Source organism: Pipistrellus kuhlii, unplaced genomic scaffold (assembly GCF_014108245.1).
Source record: "Pipistrellus kuhlii isolate mPipKuh1 unplaced genomic scaffold, mPipKuh1.p scaffold_m20_p_2, whole genome shotgun sequence".
Classification (NCBI taxonomy): Eukaryota; Metazoa; Chordata; class Mammalia; order Chiroptera; family Vespertilionidae; genus Pipistrellus; species Pipistrellus kuhlii.
The window spans coordinates 706,413-720,286 of record NW_023425515.1 but is presented as its reverse complement, the minus strand read 5'-3'; the positions used below and the strand labels follow the sequence as shown (position 1 = coordinate 720,286).

General features: G+C 55.2%; 1 protein-coding gene across 1 annotated transcript; it reads right to left on the bottom strand.

Moving 5' to 3' along the window:
- Positions 1-3,631: 3,631 nt before the first annotated feature.
- RIPPLY3 (ripply transcriptional repressor 3) lies at positions 3,632-10,740 on the bottom strand. The gene is made up of 4 exons (XM_036443634.2): positions 10,631-10,740; positions 7,538-7,604; positions 4,525-4,592; positions 3,632-4,105 (listed from the first exon to the last, which is right to left on the bottom strand). Exons 1-4 carry the CDS (start codon positions 10,738-10,740, stop codon positions 3,793-3,795), a joined length of 558 nt encoding a protein of 185 aa, XP_036299527.1. The 3' UTR covers positions 3,632-3,792.
- Positions 10,741-13,874: the final 3,134 nt, after the last annotated feature.

Sequence of the window (13,874 nt, the reverse complement as noted above, 5' to 3'; positions counted from 1 at the left end):
GGCCTAGATGCTCTATCCACTGAGCCAAACCAGCTAGGGCCGAAGCTTTTTTTTTTTTTTTTTTTTTTTTTTTTTTTTTTTTCCTGGTTCTTTTTGTAAATGAGTGGGACTGGCGGTGTGACAACAGGATGGGGGGAGGGCGTGGAGAATGGGAGGGTGTGCGGTGCCCTAAGGAGGCGGCCACTGCTCAGGCCTGCGGGGGGCTCCACACGGGAACACAGGCAGGCATAGCCAGAGGTCAGACTTTTAAGAGAAATTCCAGTCTATAGAGCGCATGCTACGGGGAAACAAAGGCTTTCAAAGCACAGTTCTCTCTCTCCGTGGTGTTTTTGTAGGATGGACATAAGCCTCCTGACCCTTCACAAAGGCTAGACGATGTGGCTAATTTTATAAAAACAACCTTTAATACAGCGAAGTTTTGCAAGCCTGGGGAGTGACTTCTTTTGAAGTAAATAGATATTAATCAGTTAATGTTTTGGCAAACCACTTAGGAGTGTCAAACCTAAAAGTTTATTTTTAACTCTTTTCTGACCCTTTTGGGGCCAAGTGGTTGTTAGAATTATACCGGTTAGCCAGTCTTTTAAAAGGTGTGCACACAACGGGGAAAATGCACTCTGTTCCTTCAGTGCAGAGGTGACATTAAGCGTGAGTGAAAGGAAGTGTTGGATGGAAAGAAACTCCTGCTATGAAGAGACGTTCGGGATTGCTTCTCTCAGCGTGTGGTTTTTCTTGCTCAAATTGTTACCTTAAAAACCCCTCCCAAAAACAAACATTTATACGTTTAAAAATTTCCAAGAAGCCTGGCCAGTGTGGCTCGGTGGTTGAGCATCAACCTATGAACCAAGCAGTCACGGTTTGATTCCTGACCAGGACACAGGCCCAGGTTGTGGAGCATGCAAGAGGCAGCCGATCAATGATTCTCTCTCATATTGATGTTTCTATCTCTCTTTCTCTCTCTCCTCCTCTCTCTTAAAAATCAATAAAAAAAATTTTTTTTTAAATCTTCCAAGAAGATTCAGTGCATTTTTAAAAATTCTTAGGCTAAAACATAAATATATTATACAGTCAAATTAAAACACAAAATGAAACATCTCCCAGTTGGTTAAAAAAAAATCAACAAATCAGGGAAGGTAGAATTTACTTATCAAATTTCAACAAAAACTTTTGCAAAATCGGTGGATGAAAACAAATATGTAAGGGCAGAGTGTGTTTCATTTGAGTCTCTCTGTGAGATAGCTTAAATATTACTGAAGAGCAAAGGCTTGTGAAACTATTAACAAAAATTACATTGACAGTGGCTATGAGATATTTACATTACCCTTTCAAACCTGTAGAGTGCGCGTATTTATAATGTGCACGGCGTGTTAGGTGGATCACATGGAACTGGCACTTTGGAGGTCAGACAGCTGAGCATCAGCGGTTCCAGACGGTTCAACGTAAGGTGTAGCTACAGTGAATGCATACATGTTAGGGTGACGATGAGGCTTCAGGATCAAACGTGCGGAGCTTGTGCAGGTGTGGGCCTGTGTGTAGCCAACCCAGCGAACCACAAAACCAGGACAGTGGGCGAGCCCCTAGCTTACCATCCCCCTTACAAACACTAGATTCCCAGACACGTCACTGCCCATTCTACAGGGCCTGTTTTCTGTATTTGCTCCAGACTGGCCAAGCTCAACCAGTAAGTCATTTAAGGAAAGTGTACCACGCCACACATTTACAACTGTGGTGCCATCAGCATACAGACTACATTTGGTTTCTTTTCTTTTTTTAATAATTTTTTAAAGAGAATGGCTTTGTTCTTTTTAAAATATATTTTTTTATTGATTTCAGAGAGGAAGGAGAGGGAGAGAGAGAAACAGCAATGATGAAAGAGAATCATTGTCCGGCAACCTCCTGCACGCCACCTAGTGGGTTCAAGGTGGCAACCCAGGCACCTGCTTTTAACAGGAATCGAACCAGTCCACAGGCTGACGCTCTCTACTCACTGAGCCACACCGGCTAGAGCTAGATTTGGTTTCTTAACCGTCAACTGGTGAATGGCCAGATCTTTTTTCTCAGTAAAACTGATGTATGAAGACAACAGAACAAAGGCAAATGTGATCACTTCAGCCTCACCCCAAGCTTCACACGAGAGTAAGAATAGGCTTCTAGAAAGTTTCTGTTAGAAGCCAACAACATAGGCCATCTTGAATCTTATTTTAAATAAACCCAGGTAAAATTGCTTTTGAGTTTTTATTTTAAACAAGTAAAAGAATAAAATAAAATACATATTTTTAAAAGATTAGAAAAAAACAAAAATAACAATTTTTTTAAAAGAAAAAAGTAAATTTTAAAAGATAGAGCAATAAAAACAGTCGATGGTGGCCCCCTTTGGACAAGAAAGTGGGGACCAGTGAGGGTGACTTTTACTTTGCAATGAACATTTTTCCGTGCTGCTTGGATTGTTAAGATATTTGCATGTATTCCTTCTATTTTTTAATATAATAGATTTGAGCATTGACATTATAGACCATTTTCTTTCTTTTTTTAACACTTTTTCTGCATTCTTAAAAACAATAATTTATCATTTAAAGAGTTAAATATAAAAAAACCTCCTGATAGACTTTTAAAACCTTGAATGTAGGAACTAATTAAATCTAAAAATGCCTTAAATAAAAACAATGATTATCAAACATTTTTTTCTTTCAAAATAGTTACTTCAGGTAGGAACTGATTAGATGTACTGCATATAGGCAGAAAACCACATGTAACATATGATAGTTCAGTAAAACACCTTGAGGAACGTATTCATTTGGTCAAATATAAAAAAATGAAAGTAATTTTACATTCAACATTTTGATTCATAGCTGCGTTATTCTATTCAAGTAACAAGCCCAAAGCAGCCCCCAGCTCAGGGCTAACACTCTTCTCAATTCGTACACATAGCTCTTAAAGGACCGCCATGAAAATGTTATCCACCGCCGTCTCCTAGAAACCCATCTTCTTATCTGTTACTAGAGGCCCAGTGCATGAATTTTCATGCACTGGAGGTGCGGGTCCCTCAGCCTGGCCTGCACCCAGGAGCCCTCAGAGGTAAGAGGCCACCCGGTTATCAGGGAAGGCAATGCCCTATCACACCTCTGCTGCTGCCACTGCCAGCAGCGCAAACCTCTACCAGCCCTGATTGTCTGAGCCTCGGGCAGCCCTGGGCAGCCACCATCTGAGGCTTGACTGTGCCTCTGGCCGGCCCTGGCAGCTGGGGGGCCGAGGGGGCTGCGGGACTCTGGAGACAGGCACCCTGGTGGGGCTGAGGGGACTGGGCACCATCTTTTGGCTGTGAGTGCTGCCATCTTAGAGGGCAGGGCAGCCTATTAGTATATTCCCTCTTTATTAGATAGGATTCTTACAGGAATTATTGTTTTGTTTTCCACAAATGTTTTTTTTTAATATTTGACCACATTAACCTTTGGTCGGTATCTTCCGTACAAAAGCACAAATAGCTACCAGTACAGCGAGTCTCCGGTGAGGTGAGAGGCGTGGGTGGCTGTCGGCCTGTGTTGGAAGGTCTCCTTGGACGGCACAGTGGCCGCCGAACGTGGTCTGAAAGTCGGCCTGCCTGGTGAGAACCCGTCGACACCAACCTCCCCGGCGTTCTGAGCGCCCTGCAGAGCCGCCCCAGACGGGGAGCTGAGAGCTCTGGCCCTGGGCCTGGGCGGACTGCTGGCCAGAGACGGTCAGAGCCCGGGGCACGCGCATCCAGGCACAGCTGTCCCTGGGAGTGCGCGCCAGGCAGTCTGGGGGAGGGAGACCCCGTTATTTGGATGAGGAGCACTCAGCACCCCCCGGAGAGTCACCGTGAGGGAGCCCCCCCTTACCACCGAGCTCCCCATGTCCCCCAGATCGCGGTGCGGGATGTGTCGGCTGGTCTCTGCCTCTTCCTCCTGGGCCTCGTCCCGTGTCTCCTGGGCCTCCTGCCCCCGGCCCCCGGGCCTCCTCGGGCTCGCCGTCCTCGGAGTCGGACCCATCGTTGTAGAAGTGGAGGGTGGCCTGCACCGGGAAGCTGGCCAGGACCTTCTCCCCGGAGCCCTGCAGGTACTGCTGGCGCTTGGAGACGGGGAGGTAAAGTCTAATAATTCAGAACAAACAGCGTTAGTCCCCCTGAGCCAGGCTGGCCTCCGCCTAGAGGCCCTCCCTGGAGGCAGCCGGCTGCCCACCCCGCACCCCAGGGCATGGAGGACAGGCCGCTGAGGGAGCGGTCCGCTAGGAAAAGCGTGGCTTCCGCGGACGGAAAAGCAAAGGAAAACTGTTTTCGTTCCAGACGGAGAGGCCTGTGACCGCTCCGGAGGCCCCCTGGGCGCGGTGTGGCCCTCGGGCTCAGGAGGACCCTGACTCTGGTCCGGAGGAGAGCTCAGCGTCCGGATGCCACACAGAAGCCATAGCGGGGGAGCCATAGGGGGGGTCCCTCCCTTCTCCGGAACGGACGCTGGCAGCAGGCTGTTTGCCAGAGGAAGAGAGAAGGGGGGGAGAGGGGAAGGGAAGGGTTACCTTACAGGATGCCGAAACCCGAAGGCGCCCTTTGACCCGGAAGTCTGCTGGTCACCCCCTGGCTCCAGCTGTAAAGACAGACACACAGACACACACAGGCAAGAGGCCTCTGAAGTCGCATCCTGAAATTAAAAAACAAAACAAGCCAAAACTGGTTTGGCTCAATGGATAGAGCGTCGGCTTGGGGATTGAAGGGTCCCGGGTTCGATTCTGGTCAGGGGCATGTACCTTGGTTGCGGGCATATCCCCAGTAGGGGGTGTGCAAGAGGCAGCTGATCGATGACTCTCTCTCCCATGTTTCTGCGATGTTTCTAACTCTCTATCTCTCTCCCTTGCTCTCTGTACAAAATCAATAAAAATACATTTAAAAAAATAATAAAAAATAAAAAACAAAACAAAACACACAGCGGAGTCTGAGTGGCTGCACCTGTAGCCTCGTGGCGACGCCAGAGTCAGTGTAAAGACGAGGCGGTGCCCGCCGAGCCGCTTCCTCTGGCGGTCGTGGTGATGGCCAGGGCCCTGGAGGGATCAAAGATGGACGGTGCGTCCCACGGCCCCCCCACCCCCTAACGCCGAGGGGAGGGCCTGGGAGACGGGAGGGTGGGACCAGGAGGACAGTTCTGACACCGCCTTCCAGGACACGCCCCCCTGCAGGGCCAGCGGGGTGCCGGGAGGGAGACGGGACAGAGGCCAACAAGAGAGTAGTCTGTCGTTTATCTTCCCCAGAACGGGTGAGGGTGAGTCCACCAGGGCAGGGCCTTCTTAGAGCTTTCCCTGGGATTTCTAGAGAAAAGCACACAAGCCCTGGCGGGTGTGGCTCAGTGGATAGAGCGTCGGCCTGCGGACCGAAGGGTCCCAGGTTCGACTCTGGTCAGTGCCACATGCCTGGGTTGCGGGTCTGGTCCCCGGTGGGGGCATGCAGAAAGTGGCCAATCAGTGATTCTCCCTCATCACTGATGTTTCTATCTCTCTCCCTCACCCTACCTCTCTGGAATCCATAAAAATATTTTTTAAAATATTTTATTGATGTTTTTACAGAGAGGAAGGAAGAGGGATAGAGAGCCAGAAACACTGATGAGAGAGAAACATCGATCAGCTGCCTCCTGCACGCTCCCCACTGGGGATGTGCCCGCAACCAAGGTACATGCCCTTGACTGGAATCGAACCTGGGACCTTTCAGTCCGCAGGCCGATGCTCTATCCACTGAGCCAAATCAGTCAGGGCTCAATAAAAAATATTTTTAAAAAAGGAAAGAGGGAAAGAAGGAAGGAAGGAAGGAAGGAAGAAAGAAAAAAGAAATAAAGGAAGAAAGAAATAAAAAAGAAAAGAAAAGAGGAAAGGGAAGGGAAGGGAAGGGAAGGGAAGGGAAGGGAAGGGAAGGGAAGGAAAGGAAAGGAAAGGAAAGGAAAGGAAAGGAAAGGAAAGGAAAGGAAAGGAAAGGAAAGGAAAGGAAAGGAAAGGAAAGGAAAGGAAAGGAAAAAAATTCCTGTAGGGCCGAGGAATTCTCCTGTTTGTCAGGAGAGGGCGCTGTTGAGCAATAAGCATCCCCTTTCCGCTCTGGCCTGCTCACCTGGCTGGGCTGGGAGCAGAGCCTCACACCTGCCTCTCCCCCTGCAAAGAGCTGGCCCCAGGCGCGCTGCAGCCCCAGGGAACGCCCGCCCTCCTCTCCTGCAGAAACCCACGTGTTTTCCTCACCCACGGCCTTCTCATTGCCCCCAGGATGAAATCCACCTGCCTGCCTGCCTTCCCTCTTAGGAAGTTTGCTCTGCTATTTTTATTCTCGCAACTGATCGGCTCCATATACATTTCACTTAAAAGAAAACCGGTTTAGCTCAGTGGATAGAGCATCAGCCTGCAGACTCAAGGGTCCCAGGTTTCGATTCCAGTCAAGGGCATGTACCTTGGTTGTGGGCACATCCCCAGTAGGAGGTGTGCAGGAGGCAGCTGATCGATGTTTCTCTCTCATCGATGTTTCTAATTCTCTCTCCCCCTCCCTCTCTGTAAAAAAAAATCAATAAAATATATTTTAAAAATTTAAAAAAACTGCACCATTGTAAACTTCTGTATTATCTCTCAAGCACTTGAAGTCTTACGTTAAGTCTGAATGCAAAAGAAGGAATTCGTTTTCAATATTTAGACATTGCATGTATTGAATAATAATTTGGTCAATGGAATCGTATCTCTTGTTAATTTGATTTTTACTTGCTTTAGTCTTTACATAATAAGCAACTGCACGAAAACCCCATTCTCTACGCTAATTTAATAAGGCCATCTACGCCTGCTTCCCCACACCTGCGTTTACCCTGTCACCAACAACTGCACCGAGCCACAGGCACACGGCTGGGTCTTTCCAGCCTAATTAACGTCAGCACTCTTTTTTAAAGCCGCCCATTTCTACTTTAAACTGGAACGAGGGAAGGTGAAGTTCAAGAAAGCAGTCATGACTTCAATAAGCGTGAGGCAATTTGGCTCCCAGGCAGGAGCAAAGGAGAGTGGGGGCCGTTCCTGGGGCACAAAGCCCTCTGGTTGTGTGTTTGCTCAGACAGCCTGACTTACCCGGCTCCCAGCCTCCCGGCTCCCAGCCTCCCGACGGAGGAGAGTGCTTTCACCACCCCTCTGAGCCCTCTGCACCCTTATTTGCACTGTGGCACCGCTAATGGCTCTGGGCTTTCTCCTGAGGCCAGGGCAGGGGGCAGCTCTCCCACCTGGTATCCGCTGCAGGGAGAAGGCAGACCACAGGAGAGGGTATCAGAATGCCCAGGCGGCAGGGAGAAGGCAGACCACAGGAGAGGGTATCAGAATGCCCAGGCGGCTGAGCGGGAGGGGCCGTGCTTTCCCAGAAAGGAGAGGCCAGCGGGAGCCCCCCTCCTGGACTCAGGCTGTCAGCACCGTTCTGGGCCCACGCCAGACCCCTGGGTGCCAGGGAGGGACTGGCGGAGGGCCGTGCATGACTCCCCAGACCAGGCCACTCCCGGCTGAGCTGGTGGACGCCGACAACACCCACGCCCCTCACCTGGCTGCCCGCTCCCGTGGGCTCCGCACCTCGGGGGGCCAGGGTCCACGGTCTCCACGGCGAGGGGCTGGAGCAGAAGGCACAGGAATGAACGCTCGCATCCTGTCCGTTAGAACCTCCTAACGCCATCCTGTCCGTTAGACCCGTCCATCCTGTCCGTTAGACCCTCCTAACGCCATCCTGTCCGTTAGACCCGTCCTAACGCCATCCTGTCCGTTAGACCCGTCCATCCTGTCCGTTAGACCCGTCCATCCTGTCCGTTAGACCCGTCCTAAGGCCATCCTGTCCGTTAGACCCGTCCTAAGGCCATCCTGTCCGTTAGACCCGTCCTAAGGCCATCCTGTCCGTTAGACCCGTCCATCCTGTCCGTTAGACCCGTCCATCCTGTCCGTTAGACCCGTCCTAAGGCCATCCTGTCCGTTAGACCCGTCCTAACGCCATCCTGTCCGTTAGACCCGTCCATCCTGTCCGTTACAACCGTCCTAAGGCCATCCTGTCCGTTAGACCCGTCCATCCTGTCCGTTACAACCGTCCTAAGGCCATCCTGTCCGTTAGACCCGTCCTAAGGCCATCCTGTCCGTCAGACCCGTCCTAAGGCCATCCTGTCCGTTAGACCCGTCCTAAGGCCATCCTGTCCGTCAGACCCGTCCTAAGGCCATCCTGTCCGTTACAACCGTCCTAAGGCCATCCTGTCCGTTAGACCCGTCCTAAGGCCATCCTGTCCGTTAGACCCGTCCTAACGCCATCCTGTCCGTTAGACCCTCCTAACGCCATCCTGTCCGTTAGACCCGTCCTAAGGCCATCCTGTCCGTTAGACCCGTCCATCCTGTCCTTTAGACCCGTCCTAAGGCCATCCTGTCCGTTAGACCCGTCCTAAGGCCATCCTGTCCGTTACAACCGTCCTAAGGCCATCCTGTCCGTTAGACCCTCCTAACGCCATCCTGTCCGTTAGACCCGTCCTAAGGCCATCCTGTCCGTTAGACCCGTCCTAAGGCCATCCTGTCCGTTAGACCCTCCTAACGCCATCCTGTCCGTTAGACCCGTCCTAACGCCATCCTGTCCGTTAGACCCGTCCATCCTGTCCTTTAGACCCGTCCTAAGGCCATCCTGTCCGTTAGACCCGTCCTAAGGCCATCCTGTCCGTTAGACCCGTCCATCCTGTCCGTTAGACCCGTCCATCCTGTCCGTTAGACCCGTCCTAGAGCTATCCTGTCTGCTGGGCCTGGCAGGGCTCACTGCCACCCAGAACGGCCCTCAGGCTCACTGGACACCCAGTGCCGTGTGTGTGTGTGTGTGTGTGTGTGTGTGTGTGTGTGTGAGTGTGAGAGTGTGTGTGTGTGTGAGTGTGAGAGTGTGTGTGTGTTAGTGTGAGTGTGTGTATGTTAGTGTGTGTGTGTGTGAGTGTGTGTGAGAGAGTGTGTGTTAGTGTGAGTGTGTGTGTGTGTGTGTTAGTGTGAGTGTGTGTGTGTGTGTGTGAGTGTGTGTGTTAGTGTGAGTGTGTGTGTGTGAGTGTGTGTATGTGTGAGTGTGTGTGTGTGTGTTAGTGTGAGTGTGTGTGAGTGTGTGTGTGTGTGAGTGTGTGTGTGTGTTAGTGTGAGTGTGTGTGTGTGTGTTAGTGAGTGTGTGTTAGTGAGTGTGTGTGTGTTAGTGAGTGTGTGTGTGTGTGAATGTGTGAGTGAGTGTGTGTTAGTGAGTTTGTGTGTGTGTGAGTGTGTGTGTGTGTGTGTGTGTGTGTGTGAGTGTGTGAATGTGTGTGTGAGTGTGTGAATGAGTGTGTGTGTGAGTGTGTGTGAGTGTGTGTTCCTCCGGCCACACTGTGAGTTCCTGCCATCCCTGGGCGTTGACAAGCCCAGATCTGACACAGGATGGGGGACACAACAGCAGCAGATTCTTCCTCCCGGCCTGGCTGACCCTCGGTTCAGACAGATCCCCTCTCACCGCTGGCGACCCTGTGGCTCAGGACTTCCAGCCACACATGGGTTTCTCCGGCTGCCTGGCCGCCCAGCCTGCCACACCGGCCCCGCTAATTCATTTCCTTCGCCTTCCCTGGTGCCCGGCCCCAAATACAGCGCCAAGACTGTCACCGAAGTCCTGACAGACGCCCCAGCTGGTTGGCTTAGTGAGCAGAGCACCTGCCTGCGGCCTGAGGGGTCCCAGGCCCGGTGTGGGCTCCATCCCAGAGGGGGGCGTGCAGGAGGCAGCGATCCTGATTCTCATCATTGATGTTTCTCTCTCCATCTCCCTTCCTCTCTGGAGTCAATAATAAAAAATAAATAAAAAATAAAAGATGATGCCAGTCCACGTGCGGGACCCCTGCCAGGCTCGACAGGGGCCGGACACGCCCGCGCTGCCAGCGGTGAGGTTCAGACCCCACCAGGGTGCGGGCTCTGCTGGCAAACCTCCGGCCCCGCGCCCTGTCCCCGCCCGGACTGGGGGGGCTCCCCGCTCCCCGATCCCCACACCCCGCTCCCCGCTCCCGGATCCCCGTTCCCCGCGCCCCGATCCCCGCACCCCGCTCCCCGCTCCCGGATCCCCGCTCCCCGCGCCCGGATTTCCGCGCCCCGCTCCCCGCTCCCGGATCCCCGCTCCCCGCTCCCGGATCCCCGCTCCCCGCTCCCCGTTCCCCGCGCCCCGCTCCCCGCGCCCCGCTCCCCGCTCCCCGCGCCCCGCTCCCCGCTCCCGGATCCCCGCTCCCCGCTCCCCGCGCCCCGATCCCCTTTCCCGCGCCCCGATCCCCGCTTCCCTTTCCCGCGCCCCGTTCCCCGACCCCCGCGCCCCGCTCCCCGTTCCCGCGCCCCGCTCCCCGCTCCCGGATCCCCACACCCCGCTCCCCGCTCCCGGATCCCCGCTCCCCGCTCCCCGCTCCCCGTTCCCCGCGCCCCGCTCCCCTTTCCCGCGCCCCGATCCCCGCTCCCCTTTCCCGCGCCCCGATCCCCGCTCCCCGTTCCCGCGCCCCGCTCCCCGCTCCCGGATCCCCGCGCCCCGCTCCCCGCTCCCATCTCCCCGCTCCCCGTTCCCGCTCCCCGTTCCCGCGCCCCGTTCCCGCGCCCCGCGCCCCGCACCCTGCGCCCTCGGCCCCCGCGGACGCCTCACCTGCCAGGGCCGCGCGGCGGGGGAGAAGGGGGCCCCCGGGGCCGGTCCGCAGGGCAGGGACACCCGTGCCCCCGCGCCCCCCGCGCTCCCGCCGCCGCCTCGGGGCGCATGGTGCCCGGTCCCCGCGCCCCCGGCCGCCGCCACCGGGTCACTGCGAGCTCCGGGCTCCGGGAGGCGCCGGCTTAACCCGGGGAGGGACCCCGGAGCGGGGAGGGGACCCGGGGGGCGGGGAGGGACCCCGGGGGGCGGGGGAGGGACCCCGGAGCGGGGAGGGGACCCGGGGGGCGGGGAGGGACCCCGGAGCGGGGAGGGGACCCGGGGGGCGGGGAGGGACCCCGGGGGGCGGGGAGGGGACCCGGGGGGCGGGGAGGGAACCCGGGGGGCGGGGAGGGACCCCGGAGCGGGGAGGGGGCCCGGGGGGCGGGGAGGGACCCCGGGGGGCGGGGAGGGGACCCGGGGGGAGGGGAGGGACCCCGGGGCGGGGAGGGACCCCCGGGCGGGGAGGGATCCCCGGGCGGGGAGGGACCCCCGGGCGGGCCGGGACCCGGGTCCCTGGGGGGCAGGGAGGGGACCCTGGGCGGGGAGGGGAGGGAAGGGCGCGGGGGGCGCAGGGGCGCCGGCGGGGAGGGGCCGGGGGGGGCGGGGGCAAGGGGAGGGGGAGGGGAGAAAGAAGCCCGGAGGCGCCGGGCGGGGAGGGGCGGCGGGAATTGACCAGGCAGCGGGGAGGCGCGTGGGGGCGAGACCGGGGCGCCCCCGCCGGGTGAGGGGGTGCTGGCCGGGGCCCCCCGCCGGGTGAGGGGCTGCTGGCCGGGCCCCCCCGCCGGGTGAGGGGGTGCTGGCCGGGGCCCCCCGCCGGGTGAGGGGCTGCTGGCCGGGGCCCCCCGCCGGGCTGGGAGAGGAGGGTTTGCAGCGAAGGAGGTACCACACCTGACCATGTGCCTGAGAAGCGGCCACTTCTTTATTCTCGTTGATTTCAGAGAGAAGGCACAGGGAGCGAGAGACACAGCGGAACCTGAAACCCCGCCATGCGCCCTCGGCGGGAGTCGAACCTGGGACCCTGCAGTCCGCAAGCGGACACTCTGTCCCCTGAGCCAAACCAGCAAAATGGCCACTTCTTGAGCCGGGAACTCTACTTCCCTGACTGTCTGTCCGGAAGATGGTGGCCCAAAGGTGCATTTTGAAATGGGAACAAGATGTATTTAATAGAGAGGTGTTCGTGGTGGTGTCATTGATAATGCTGAAAAATTCATCCGAATATGGCAGTGATGAAGTCAACAGTGGTGGAGTATCATGCAGCTAACACACACGTTTACCGAGTTGAAAAGCCTGGGGAAATAGACGTGGTATAATGTTAAAAGCACAAAAATGTATGAGGATCCGAAATGTATAGAGAGGATGCACAGGCCAAAACGAATGACCACCGAGTCCTGGGATCACGAAGGATTTAAAGAGAAAAACAAAAGTTTTCTAAATGTTCAACAAGAAGAATATATTTGTTTTTATGGTGGTATTATAGACAGAACATGAAAGTGACCATTTTCAAATACAACGTATATTATATGTATATTACGTATCCCTGCATGGCCACCAGCCATTTCTAGAACCTTTGGAACTCCACCCCCACAAAGCACTAACCCCCCCTGCAAACAGCTTCCTTTCTGCCTCCAGGACCGGCCCATTCCCGGGCTTCGGGCTTGGTTACCTGGAGCCACCTGTCCGGTGGTGGACCCCGATGATGACTGTAAACAGCCCCCGGAGCCCTCCCTCAGCCCTGGGGCACACGTGACCTTCATTTCACAGACTAAAACCCCGGGGCCCAGAAACGTCCTCTGCCCAGACAGCCAGCGCGGGTGCCCCTGTGGGTTTGGGAAACTGGACGCCGCCCAAAATATGTAAAGGAGGACCGAACACAACCCAGCGCCTGCCGCTCCTTTCTGTGCTTTTGTTTTCCTCTGCCCAGTACCTGTGAGCAACAAAATAAAGCAGCGTGGGATCGTAACCCCACTGCAAAGGCCAGCGAGCTCAGCCTGGCATCGTACACACTGAGGAGATGGATAGACATCGGCACACACTGAGGAGACGGATAGACATTGGTACACACTGCGGAGATGGATAGACAGGAGAAGAGTTCCAAATGCTTCAGGTGGCGACTCTGTGCTCAGGGACGCGCAGTCCAGCTCCACAAGCCGTCACTACCATCGTCAGCTGTGCGTGTGTCTGGTGGAAATGGATTTAATGAAAATGACACTCATCGGTAACACAGACCAAGAGCATTGTGGTGTGTGTGTGTGTGTGTGTGTGTGTGTGTGTGTGTGTGTTTCCGGAGTCCTTTCTGTGATTAGAATAATTAAAACACAGTAAAAGAAATACACGACTGTTGAGATAGTTGGGATTGTGCTATGATTATTACTTTTTAAATTTAAACTTTCTGGGGCCCAAGGAAGCATTTGATGAGAGGAAGGGACTTGGCAAAGGGCACAGAGATCTGGGGGAGCTTTTCCTCTGTCCAGTGCCTGATAAACTGGGGAGACCCGGATCTCCCCGGGAGTGAGTGCCTGCCTGGGAGGCGATGTGGGAAACAGACCAGGTAGAGGCCCTATTTCTTGCTCTGCTCCTTTAATTGAAAACCCTCTTTCTGATGCTGACTGTCCGTCAGTGGTCAGTGCCGGGGAACAAAGAGGGGAGATGTTAACTTCAGGGTTTCCGGCTGGCCCAGGAGGAGGACACCGACAGTCAAAACATCTCAGAGGGGGGATCTTTTTACATAAACAGCGCTGAGGACCAGCGCCAGGACGGCTTCCTCTGCTTCCTGTTCCCGCCACGGAGGTTAGACGTGCAAAACCGCAGCCTGGCCAGGGCCACCCCCCCCCCCCCAAACCTGTGGGGATCCCTTCCTCACCTCACCCCAGCTGCGGTGGTTTGCTACCTCACTCCAGGCTTCTTTTAAAACATATTTTTATTGATTTTAGAGAGGAAGGGAGAGAGAGATAGAAACATCAATGATGAGAGAATCATTGATGGGCTGCCTCTTGCATGCCCCCCCCCCCCCACTGGAATGGAGCCCACAACTGGGGCCTGTGCCCTGACTAGAATCGAACTGTGATCTCCTGGTTCATAGGTCAACGCTCAATCACTGAGCCAGACCACACAGCCTTCTTATAAAGACACCAGCCAGCCAAGACCGGTTTGACCCAATGGATAGAGCATCGGCTTGGGGACTGAAGGGTCCCGGGTTCGATTCCGG